This window comes from Pipistrellus hanaki, assembly GCF_964339955.1.
Source record: "Pipistrellus hanaki genome assembly, chromosome: 11".
Classification (NCBI taxonomy): domain Eukaryota; kingdom Metazoa; phylum Chordata; class Mammalia; order Chiroptera; family Vespertilionidae; genus Pipistrellus; species Pipistrellus hanaki.
Window position 1 is genome coordinate 44209973 of NC_140513.1, and position 13296 is coordinate 44223268.

Below are 13296 nucleotides of genomic sequence, written 5' to 3' on the forward strand. Positions count from 1 at the left end.
CATTTTCTGCCTAACGCATTGTAATTCAAATGGGAATAAAAATCACTTTATTAGCCAAAGAAAATAAGGACTCAGACAGGCAATTTATGTGACTTTTATTATATGGATTTTTTTTTCCAGTTTGCATAAGTTTTTCCATTCCTGATAAAAGTCATCTTAAAGGTTCTTTCATTATTTTAATTCTTTTATAGTTTACATTAAATATTTAATTTATATACACTTTATTTTTTACTTAAGTATAGGTTTAGCATGTTTTTTTTAGTTGTATTGTCAGTTATGTTAGTGCCATTTGTAAACAAATATACTTTTCCTACTGTATCAAAATATTGTTATATTAAATTCCTGTACATTCTTGAATTTATTTTTAGATTCTCTTTTGGTTTACTGATCTGTCTATGTGTACACCAATACTATTTTGGTTTTAAATGACTATCAAAAACATTCAAACAGAATTTAACAGGATTTCTACATATTTTTTAGTGCATAATTTGCCTTTAGACTTGTTTATAAGAGATACATGTTTTTATGTAATAAATGAGATTCCTATATTATTCCAGACACTCACTGTTCCTCTTCATTAATCCAAAAGGTTTTTTTTGTGTGTGTGCTATTACAGCTTATGTAGGTGTATTTTAGATGAAAGAGTCTGTATGCACAAGTAACAAAAGATTAGCAGGTAATCAACTCCTTTTGTTTTTATCAGATTCACAAGGATCTTTTACTTTAGCATACCTTCTGTTTTGGATGAAAGTATATAGCACCTCCACTCCCACAACCAAATTATTTTGGTTTTAAAACATTCAAAATCCCTGTCTTTGTGTTTTGTTTTGTTTTTAAAATATATTTTATTGCTTTTTTTACAGAGAGGAAGCGAGAAAGATAGTTAGAAACATCCATGAGAGAGAATCATCAATCAGCTGCCTCTTGCACACCCCCTACTGGGGATGTGCCCGCAACCAAGGTACATGCCCTTGACCAGAATCAAACCTGAGATCTTACAGTCCGCAGGCCGACCCTCTATCCACTGACCCAAACCAGTTTTGGCCCTTATTTTTTTAAAAATATATTTTTAAATTGATTTCAGAGAGAAAGGGAGAGGCAGAGAGTTAGAAACATCAATGATGAGAACCACCGATTGGCTGTCTCCTGCATGTCCCCTACTGGGGATCGAGCCGGCAACCTGGCATGTGCCTTTGACCAGAATTGAACCCAGGACCCTTCAGTCAGAAGGCTGACACTATATCCACTGAGCCAGACGAGCTAGGGCCAAAATCCCTGCCTTAACAAAATTTATCCCATGGCTTTATACTAAATGTGCTTAATAATCTCTACTATTTCTGACTTTATAAAATGTTTAATGTTTATATTCAATGAAGTGTGCAGCGTACTAGATTAGATGGTGTGAATATAAGATAAAAAGACTTAGAAAGCTCTCTTTTTTAAAACACCTTTTTTTGCTAAATTAACTTTCCTGCTGTATCTAGAATCTATTTTTCTTATGTGAGGAGGACAAACCAGAAATGATTACCCACTCTTTAAAGACCATACAAAATACATATGAAAAAATAAAGGAAAACTTTTGGTTTGTTCAGTTTAATTTAAATTAATTTTCAAGCAGAAATTGAGGAAGAATAAGTTCTGAACTAATTAGCCAGTAGAGCTCACACCATATCATCTGCTTTTCTCCTTTTGTTCTTTTTAAGTAATAGCAATATGATGTAGTTTGGCAGCTGAAGCTGATGTTGTTTATGTCTCATCCTTAACCCTTATCACCTTCTTTGTGCTTTCTGTTAGTATTTGAATCTCTACCTGTTGACTCTCTTTTTTGGGAACTGTAGGAACTCAACCAGTGAGTAACTCTCAGGGGTTTGTACTGTGTAAATACTATAGTGACCCCCTGGGTGGAATGATTCTGAGATGTTTTTTACTGTTTCCTAGAGCTTTTCCAAGGGGTTTGCCTGCTGTGGTAGATGGTGTACGGGTGCAGTTTTATTGGCTGCCTTCCCTTCCCTATATCGCTTCTCTATTTCCCTGTTCATGTTACCTGAACTTCAAAAAACTAGTGTTGTTTTGTTGAATCCTGTACCAGGTTTTGCTTTTAGGAATAATTAAATTAAGACACTTTGTCTTTGGTGGTAATGTAACCAAACTTCAGTGAGAAGTTTTACTTTTTAAAAGTGGTTTCTGTTTTTCAACATATATGAACTACCATATATTTTAATCCTCACTGCCTATATGTTTGGGGTGGGAGGAATAAAAAGAGGGGGGAAAAATAAAAAGTCTCAGCATCCTAATATATAAAAACCCAGGGTCTGTAACATCTAAAACGACTGAAGGCTCAACTGACCAGAAGTCAGTGCTGGGTTGTTGTGATGACCCAGCACTGTCTGCCACTGCTTTGGGCACCCCGATCTAGCACTGACTACCAAGGGGGTTGCAGATAAGGCTGAAGAGAGGCCTGGACAGAGAAGCAGGGTCTGATCCATAGCTTAAGTGGCTGTTGATCAGCACTTGCCTCTCTCTTTCACTCTAGGCTTGGCCAGCAGCCACTAAGCTCTCTTTCTCTTAGGCCTCCACTGGGGCTGCTGATCAGCTCTGCCTCTCTCATCAGTCCTACTGATAGGCCTGGAGACTCAGCCTGGCATACAAACTGACCAATCAGAAACAAATCTGGGTGAAGTGCAAGAAGCCAGTGACTGACCAGGAGGTGGAGCTTTTGACACTGACTGGCATAGAAACTGACCAGTCAGAGTCAAATCTGGGTGAAATCAATGAGCCAATGGCTGCCTAGGAGATGGAGCTTTTGACACTGACTAGCATAGAAACTGACCAATCAGAGCCTAATCTGGGTGAACTGCTAAGGCAGAACCTAAGGTGGGGGCTGAGGAGGGGTTTTAAGGGCAACAGCTGTTTGGTGTAAGGTGTAAGAAAGCAGTTCAATTTTTTAATGACTGCTTTGACAGTATAGTGCACATGTGTCAAACACAAGGCCCGCGGGCCAAATCCAGCCCGCCAGGCCTTGCAATGTGGCCCGCACCGCGCTGTCATCACTGCACTCCGCTGTCAGTTTATGACATTGTCAGTTTATGACTGTTCAGTAAACCATTCGGCCCGCGATTTAGGCTGGATTTTAGATTTTGGCCCCTTCTCTGATTGAGTTCGACACCCCTAGTATAGTGCATATGGGCTGACTATCAGTCCAGATATAGGGATTATGTATTTTTGTCTGCCAAGAGCATGTCCTCCTGATGAAAAAGTCTCCTTCCCCCGCCATCCACCCCCACATTTAAGAAATCCTATTCTATATAATCTACTTATACTATTGAAAAGGTAATATGCTAATTAGATTGGGTCAACTGACCATCTTCTGGACATCCGACTTCCTTCTGGACTAAGTCATGGTGATGGGGGCCCAGGCAGAGGTTGTTAGGGTGATCAGGCAAGCATGGGAGGACAGTTTGGGGTGAGATCAGGCCGGCAGGGGAGGGCAGTTAGGGACAATCAAGCAGGCAGAGGCAGTTAGCGGTGATCAGGCTGGCAGGGGAGAACAATTGGGGGCAAAATCAGGCTGACAAGGGAGGGCAGTTGGGGGAGCCAGGCTGGCAAGGGAGGGAAGTTGGGGGCAAGATCAGGCTGGCAGGGGAGGGCAGTTGGGGGTGAGATCAGGCTGGCAGGGGAAGGTGTTAGGAGTGAGATCAGGTCAGCAGGGAAGGGCAGTTGGAGGCAACCAGGCCGGTAGGGGAAGGAAGTTGGGGGAAGATCAGGCAAGCAGGGGAGAGCAGTTGGGGTCGAGATTATGTCAGCAGAGGACCGTATCTTTTTTTTTTTTTTCTTCTATTAATAGTTCTTTTAGTAAGAGACTGTGGGTAGTTTAACATTTTGTCTTCATATAGCTTTGAATGTCTGAAAATGCTATCCCTCCCACTCCCCCACTCTTGTTTCCTGGGTTATTTTCTTCAATCATCTAGTATTGATTGTTGTTGAGAAGATGCCAGTTTAATTTTTATTCATTTGTAAATAATCTCCCACTTGTCTTTGGTGGCTCTTCAGTTTTTTTTCTTTCTATATGACATTCTAAAGGTTCTGTTGTTTACCTAAGATACATCTAGGTGTGGATTTTTGAAATTTATTTTAGTCCACTTAACTCCTGATAATATTTTCATTTGGTTTTGGAAAATTTTTAGCCATTATTGCTTTCAGTGTTTGTTCTTATTGATTGCATCTTAGATGCATTCTGGAACCTCACAATCCTTTCTCTTAGCTACATTTTCAAAAAATTTTTTTAATTAAAAATGCTTTTTATTGATTTCAGAGAGAGGAATGGAGAGGGAGAGATAGGAACATCAATGATGAGAGTGAATAATTGATCGGCTGCCTCATGCACACCCTGTACTCTGGATGGAGCTGGCAATCTGCATGTACCCTGACAGAATCGAATTGTGATCTCCTGGCTCCTGGGTTGACACTCAACCACTGATCCATACTGGCCTGGCTCCTAATATTTTCCATTTGAATAACCTGAAAACACTATTATTAGAAAGTGATAGATAAATACAATAAAATCATTTAAAAAACTTTTTTATGGGGAGAATTTTGAACATGCAAAAATGTACATAATAATATAATACTCTAATCACTGTGCCACCTACTTTTCAATACTGTGAAAAGCACATCATAGACATCATTTCTTTCATTAATAGTTCTGTGTGTATCTCTAAAATATTAGAACTCTTTTATTAATAAGAAGATAATCTCAATTCCTTAATTCTTTAAATATTCAACAAGTAATCAAATTTCTAATTGTTATATCACAAATGCTTTTTCTTTTTTATAATTTTTTAAAACCAGGATCCAAATAAGGTCCACACATTGAAACTTTACAGTCTTAATTAATCTGTTTGTTTCCTGCATTACTTCTCTTTTTACTTTTTTAACCAGGTTGGTTAGTTTCCCACAATCTAGATTTCGTAGGTCACAGCCTCATAGAAAAGTTTAATGTGTTTCTCTGTTTATATATTTTCAGAAAACATTTTCTTACGTATTCCTATCTTACTACTTTTTTCTTTCTTTTTAAAAATATATTTTATTGATTTTTTACAGAGAGGAAGAAAGAGGGATAGAGGGCTAGAAACATCAATGAGAGAGAAACATCGATCAGCTGCCTCCTGCACACCCCCTACTGGGGATGTGCCCGCAACCAATGTATATGCCCTTGACCAGAATACAACCTGAGACCTTTCAGTCCGCAGACCGACACTCTATCCACTGAGCCAAACCAGTTTCAGGCTATCTTACTATTTCTACTTCTTCAGCTGATTGCCTTTCTGTAGGTGATTAATTTGTAAAGACAATAATGTTGCCTATATTAAAATAAGGATTGTTTGTTACAGAGCCAAGGAGTATCTATACTGTTATTGCATCCCTTGTCAAGTTTTCTTCCATTGGAATTGCCTTTCTTCCTTTCTCTCTCTTTCTTTCTTTCTTTCTTTCTTTCTTTCTTTCTTTCTTTCTTTCTTTCTTTCTTTCTTTCTTTCTTTAAAATATTTTTATTGATTTCAGAGAGGAAGGGAAAGGGAGAGAGAGACAGAAACATCAATGATGAGAGAGAATCATCGACCAGCTGCTTCCCTCTTGCCCCCCACTGGGGATCAAGCCCACAACCCAGGCATGCGCCCCTGACCGGAATCAAACTTGGGACCCCTCAGTTCACAGGCCAATGCTCCATCCACTGAGCCAAACCAGCCAGGGTGCCTTTTTCTTTTCTGTCACTGCTTTCCTTTTTTATATCATCTGTAGGTATTTATGTTTTGTTTAGCTTTGTTTTCTACTCCATCTTAGCAAGCAGCCTAGCACCACTTTTTTCTCAAGTCTTTTAGAGGCAGAGGGCTCCTGTCTGAGGCCTGCTGCCCAGCTGTTATCATAATCCTTTACTGCTTTCCAGGATTGGATCTATTTTTTTTTGGACCAGATGTCATACTTTTTTATTTACTCCTTTGTTCTGGCATGTTATAGCTCAGAAAAGTAACTTGTTAAATGCTGTTTTTGGGTAAACTTTGAATCTTCAAGTGTTTGAAAATGCTTTTTTTTTTCTGGGTAAAAATTCTCAAGTTGTAAACTATGTATGAGATTCAAAATAATGATACAAAATAAAAAGGAAATCCATTCTTACCTCTTAGATCCCTTTCCTATAGGTGGTCTTCTTTTAAAATCCAGTGGATTCGCTCTAACCGATTGGCTCAGTGGATAGAGCGTTGGTCTGCAGACTAAAAGGTCCCAGGTTCGATTCCAATCAAGGGCATGAACCTTGGTTGCGGGCACATACCTGCCAGGCCTGAGGCCTTTTAAAAAACAGTAGTTGCTGAAAAGTAGATCCAGGTTCTTATCACTGATGATATTTATTAGACATGATATTCCTATTATTATTGACAAGAAGCTTGAATTGGACTCTCCCCTTGTAGCGTTCATGTATGTAACTTTTTTTGGCTATGCTCTCACTTGGATGTTTGATTATATTTTGGAGAGTTATTGCTTTAGATATAATTGGCCAAATGTACTCTTGAAAATAATGTTTAGGTAGCCAAATATCTGGTAGAAACCAACTCACCTAAAGTATACCTGAGAATAGATAAAAACAAGAAAAGTTTGTTTGACACTAACAGGTATCTGGGGGGATATGTTTAACATATATGAAAAAATGCTGAACAAATTGCTAGCATGTTGAATCCAGTAATATTTAAAAAGTAATAAATCTTTTAAAAAATTCTTCATTGATAAAAGTATTACATATGTTGCCTTTTCCCCCCATTGACTCCCTTCAGTCTGCCCCTCTCCCTCCTTCCCTTCCCCAGGCCTTCAGCTCCTATTGTCTCTGTCCATAGGTTATGCAATTAAGGTCTTTGGTTGATTATTTCTCACCCACCCACCCTTCCCCTGTCTTCCCTCTGAGATTCTGCATTCTGTTCCTGCTTCCATGTCCCTGGGTCCATTCTGTTCATTAATTTATTTTGTTACTTAGATTCCACATGAGTGCAATCTATCTATATATAAAAGCTTAATATGCTGTGTCCAACTGTTCGACCATTTAACTATTCAACTGGTGTCTATGATGTGCACTGGCCACAAGATTTGGGTAGGAAGAGAGTGAAGGGGGGAAAAACAAAAGGAATCACCCTCCTTTTAAGGAGTGGTCCCGGAAGTACAATCCAACAACTTTCATTTAATCTTATTTGCTAACAGGGGCTCACGGGGTTATCCACCTATGGGGAAGTACAGTGTATTGTTTTGTTTTTTGATACATTAACTCTCCTTCAGTATCAAGGAAGAAGGAAAAATGCAGATTGGGTATGTAACTGCAGTTTTGCCATAAGTATAAATTATTCTAAATGGTATAACTTCTCAAATTCTATACTTCTGCCCAATAACTTACTGAACATATTTTATATCTTTCTACTCTTGAACAGTTTTATTCTCTTGGAATGTTTTTCCTCTTCCAGTCATTTAAATTCAATCCATTGTTCAAGATCAGTTTTAAATATTAACTCCTCTTATAAAAATTGAAATGTTATTTTCCCCCTTCAGACATTAATAAGCTATTGTCAGAGTAATTCATTTGTTAAGAAATCATGTTGCCTCATGGGATATTTTTGGTAGTCTGCAACTGATTTTCTCTGTTTTGTGTTCCATATTTATGTTTCCTCAGTTAAATGGTAAACTTCACAATTTTATAGTCCTTGTCTACAGGAAGTTTATAATCTTGATGGTTTTCACAATCATTGATTAACTGTGTTGTTTTCTCTTATAGGCAAATGTCCTGAAAAAGACTGCATGGAAATGGCTTGCCTCACAATGACAGAAATGGAAGGAACATGCACACCTCCTATGCATCAGAATGGTGATATTACTGGAATTACTGATCCTGTGAAACAAATAGAGCCAATCCTTCAGGTGTATCTTTATCATTCCCCTGGGAAAACTGAGGGAGATTACCTGAAGTTTTCAACTGGGGAATATGTTGCAGAAGAAATTTGTGTTGCTGCTTCTAAAGCCTGTGGTAACTATTAAAAATATTTTTTCTATATATTAATAGATGATTGCTTTAATTATGCTAATCTAATACAACACACATGTAGAACATGCATAAACATGAGAACATCACTAGAGTAGAATTTAAGGCAAATCTGCCTTGGTCTGGTCCTATAGATGGAATGTTTGTGTTCCCCTTCAAACTTATGTTGAAATCTATTCTCCCAGTGCTGTGGTCGGCGAACTGCAGCTCACAAAGCCACATAAGGCTCTTTGGCCCCTTGAGTATAACTCTTCCACAAAATACCATGGCCTGGGTGAGTCTATTTTGAAGAAGTGGCATTAGAAGAAGTTTAAGTTAAAAAAATTGGGCTCTCAAAAGAAATTTCAATCGTTGTACTATTGCTATTTGGCTCTGTTGACTAATGAGTTTGCCGACCACTGCCCCAGTGTGATGGTATTTGGAGGTAGGACCTTTGGGAAGTGATTAGATCATTGGGGGGTGGGGGGGGTTAATGCTCTTCATCAGTGGGATTAGTACCCTAAAAGAGACTCCAGAGAGCATCTCTGCCCCTTCAGTCATGTGAGGACATAGTAAGAAGATGAATCAGAGGATGAACCTTCTATGAACCAGGCGTAGGTCCTTATTAGAACCTGAATCTGCCAGTGCCTCGGTTTTGTACTTTCCAGCCTCCAGAATGATGAGAAATGTCTGTTATTTATAAGCCACAGAGTTGATGGTATTTTAGTTAGAGGATTCCAAATGGATTAAGACAAAAATTGGTACTGAGAAGTGGAGGAGGGGGGAAGATGTCACAAATACCTAAAAATGTGAAAGTGGCTTTGAAATTGCATAATGGGTAATGGAAGAGTTTTGAGTGCATGCTAGAAACAGCCTTCATTGTGCAGTCTGGTGAGGACTCAGAAAGAAAAGAAGAGAGCTGTAGAGAAAGCCTCAATCTTCTTAGAGAATACTTAATCATGAATAGAAAGCTGGTAGAAATATGGATGGTAAAGGCCATTTTGATGAGGTCTTAGCTCAGATGAGCAACATGTTACTGAAATCTGGAAGAAAAGTGATCCTTGTTGTAGGTGCCAAAGAACTTTCCTGAATTGTGTTTATATTTTACTGTTTTGTGGAAGGTAGAGTTTTGGGGGCAATAAAATTGGATATTGACTTAAACACACTGTTCAAAGTCATTACTTGACTGCTGCTTACAGTAAAATGTTCGAGAAATGACTTAAAGATGGAATTGTTAAGCAAAAAGGAAGCAAAACTTGAAGATTTGGAAAATTCTCAACAATCCATCTTGTAAAAAATGAAAAAGTGGTGTCTAATGAAAACACTATTTGATAATTAGTGTGGATCAGCCATATCAACAGGTACCATATCAACAGGTACCAGGAGCTATTTCCTAAGACAATAAAAGAATGACACTAAGGGCAATTTAGAAATCACTCAGGCTGCACCTTCTTTTGCAAAGGCCTGATGGCAGAACAATTTCAAAGGAGAGCTGCCAAATCTTAGAGACCTCCTGCTTGCTTCCTGGTGCTGCCTCATAGTGAGGGTTCCTCTGGTGCTCTGCCCAGGTTTAGCTCTGGTAGTGCTCAGTGCAGCAGCTGCCCCTCTGTAGGTTGCATGCTCCAAACTTTGGTAGAGTAAACTATTTCTACCAGCTTGAGAATGCAGGTTCAGGGGGTATGGCTGCATCCACCTAGATTTCAAAGGATGGAGTCACCCTAATCCATGGGGCAGCGCTCCCAAACTCTGCCAGGCTTAGGAATTACAATTTGTCTCTTAAATTTGTAACAGTCTAATTTGAATTAATACCACCTTAGCTTCATTAGTAGGCAAAACTTTGCTTATATACACCTCTGTACCTCTGTACCTTCTCCTTTAGGATATTGTTTTACTAATTATATCTTTATGCATCGTGTAGATTTATAATTATTTGTTTATGCATTTGTCATATGCATAAATCCTCTAGGTAAAAAGAAGAATTATAATAAAAATATAATTATAATAAAAATCTAATACTGGCTTTTTATTTACCTATGCAGTTAACCTTCATCAGAGTTCTTTTTCATTATTTTTAGCTACTCTTTAATATCACATCATTTCCACCTAGGCTTATTTCTTGTAGGAAATATCTATTAGATGTGAACTCTTTCAGCTTTTGTTTATCTGAGAATGTTTTACTTTCTTCTTCATTTTTGAAGGATAATTTTGCAGATACAGAATTCTTGTCTGAGAGTTTTCTCTTTGAGTGCTTTAAATATGTCATTCTATTGCCTTATAACCTGAATGGTTTCTGATGAGAAATTGGCTTTGAGTCTTATTAAGGATTCCTAATCAAGAATTTCTTATATGTAACAAATCACTTCTCTCTTGCTGTTTTCAAGGTTCTCTATTGTTGGCTTTTTAAAAAAATATATATTTTATTGATTTTTTTTACAGAGAGGAAGGGAGAGAGATAGAGAGCTAGAAACATCTATGAGAGAGAAACATCGACCAGCTGCCTCTTGCACACCCCCTACCGGGGATGTGCCCGCAACCAACGTACATGCCCTTGACCGGAATCGAACCTGGGACCTTTCAGTCCGCAGACCAAAGCTCTATCACTGAGCCAAACCAGTTTCGGCTATTGTTGGCTTTTGATAGTTTTATTTTAATGTGTTTTGGTATATATAACACTTTGTGTTTGTCTATTTTAGGACATACTGATCTTCATGGATTGTGTATCTGTGGGTTTCTTCAAATTTGGGGAGGTTTTGCCCTGACTGGTTTGGCTCAGTGGACTGGTTTGGCTCAGTGGATAGAGCACCAGCCCTCAATTGAAGGGTCAAGGGTTTGATTCAGGTTAAGGGCATGCATCTTGGTTGTGGGTTCTATCCCCAGTAGCAGGTGTGCAGATGGCAGCTGATTGATGTTTCTATTTATCCCTCTCCCTTTCTCTAAAAATATCAATAAAAAATATTTTTAAAAATATTAGAACACTGATTTATGTGATATATTTTACCTTTTAGATAGAAGAAGTAGTATGTGCAGTGTACAGAGACATGGGATTATGAAGTTAACTACTTGTTATTATAAATATGTTATTTTAAAGTTCAAGTTTAAAATATTTTTTTAATTCAGAAGTTGTGTGGATCAAAATAATATTCAGATGAAATAAACTACTTGCTATCTACTTAGTATTATTTTAAAATTTAGAAAATTACAAGTCATTATTCTCTAGTTTCAAGATGACTCACATGGTAAACCCTTTGCTATGGATAAGTCTTTTTTCTTCCCTTTCACCTTTTCTTTGTGACATGAGGGCACACTGTTTTTATTTAATAAATTCTTTGAGAAAGTTTCTTGTCCACTGTACTCTTACCTTTCCTTTTTCTTAGTTCCATCCTGTTAACTTTCATTTTCTTAGTTCCATCCTGTTAAGTTCCATTCATCATCATAATTATGAATCCTTTTATACTTTTTTCCATGATCATATAATCACATAATGGACACACTATCTCATTTTCTCTCATAAACAGTCATTATGATTTTAAAGCCATTATTTTATAAAATGGAATCATATTATATATTCTTCTGTGCTTTTTGCTTTTCTTATAAATAAATACATTGTGAAAAACCTATTTAAGCCATCTACTTTGGCACTAGCTCATTCTTTTATTTAATTTCATAACAGTCCATGGCATGGATTTTACCACCCTAATTTTTTCTTTGCTCTTGAATTTACATTTTCTTATTAATCTACTGCACTTTTAGGAATACATAGAAGAGACTGATGAATTTAAAGGTTTTAATAATTCTTTACTGATACTGATTTTTTAAAAATTTATACCAATATTGCTTTCTCAAACACTCTTCCAGTTTACATTTCTAGCAGTTATATAACAGTACCCTTTTCACCATTAATCAGCAATAGATGATATTTCTCTTATTCTTTTTGCTAGTTAAATAGGTATAAATTAATGTCACATAATTTTAATTTGCATTTCTTCAAAATTAGGTATTACCATCCCTTGAAATTTTATTAGACTTGTAAACTTGCTTTACTGTGAATAACTTATTTCCATTTTTTCACTTTATTTTTTTATTTTGCTTTTTAAATTTTTATTTCTTTATTATAAAACTTTTATTATAAAATGAAATTCGTGCATGGTGTGTGTGTGTGTGTGTGTGTGTGTGTGTGTGTGTCCCCATCAGCCCAAACTGCATCCTCTCTAATTTAGGACCCCTCAAGGGATGTCCGACTGCCCATTTAGGCCCATCCTGGTGGGATTGGGCCTAAACGGGCAGTTGGACATCCCTCTCACAATCCAGGACTGCTGGCTCCCTACTGCTTGCCTGCCTACCTTCCTGACTGCCCCTAACTGCTTCTGCCTGCCAGCCTGATCACCCCCTAACCACTCCCCTGCCAGCCTGATTGATGTCTGACTGCTCCCCTGCCAGCCTGTTTGCTCCCAACTTCCCTCCTTTGCTGGCCTGGTCACCCTTAACTGCTCTACCCTGCAGGCTTGATTACCCCCAACTGCCCTCCCTTTCAGGCCTGGTGCCTCCCAACTGCCCTCTTCTGCTGGCCATCTTGTGGTGGACATCTTGTGTCCACATGGGGGCAGGATCTTTGACCACATGGGACAACAATCTTTTGTGTTGGAATAATGATCAATCTGCATATTACTCTTTTATTAGATAGAAGGTTAGAGGCTTGGTACACAGGTGGGGCCCTGAAGGGTGTCTCAGATCAGGGTGGGGGTTCCCTTGGGGCATGGGGCGGCCTGGGCAAGGAGCCTGTGGTGGTTTGCAAGCTGGCCATGTCCCCCAGCGACCCAAGCAGAGGCCCAGGTATCTGGGATTTATTTATCTTCTACAATTGAAACTTAGTAGCATTGAGCAGAGCCTTCTGCTTGCTCTGTGGCTACAGCCATTTCTGTTGGGATTTATTTATCTTCTATAATTGAAACTTTGTAGCCTTAAGCTGAGGCCTCAGCGAGTCAGGGTTTGCGTAAAGCTTGGCTTCCTCCATCACTGGGGAAACCCAAGCCTTCCTCCTGCTTTCTCTGTGGCCTTAGCCATCTTGGTTGGGTTAATTTACATACTTGTTCCTGATTGGCTTGTGGGCGTGGCTTGTGGGTGCAGTTGAGTGATGGTTAATTGATTTACTCTTTTACTAGATAGGATATTTTAAGTAATACTTTGTATAAAAATATAATACATACCAGTGTACTCACTACCCAACTTTTCAAATCTATGATTTTTGCCATTTC

The 13296-nt window shown here is 38.2% G+C and overlaps 1 protein-coding gene across 4 annotated transcripts in view; it reads left to right on the forward strand.

Moving 5' to 3' along the window:
- Positions 1-13296, forward strand: part of JAK2 (Janus kinase 2) — a 110999-nt gene that overhangs the window by 45918 nt on the left and 51785 nt on the right. For all 4 annotated transcript variants that reach the window (XM_084899483.1, XM_084899480.1, XM_084899481.1 and 1 more), the window contains exon 3: positions 7802-8050. In XM_084899483.1, the coding sequence (XP_084755609.1) occupies positions 7825-8050 (226 nt within the window). In that variant the 5' untranslated portion in view covers positions 7802-7824. The remainder of the gene's footprint in view (positions 1-7801; positions 8051-13296) is intronic.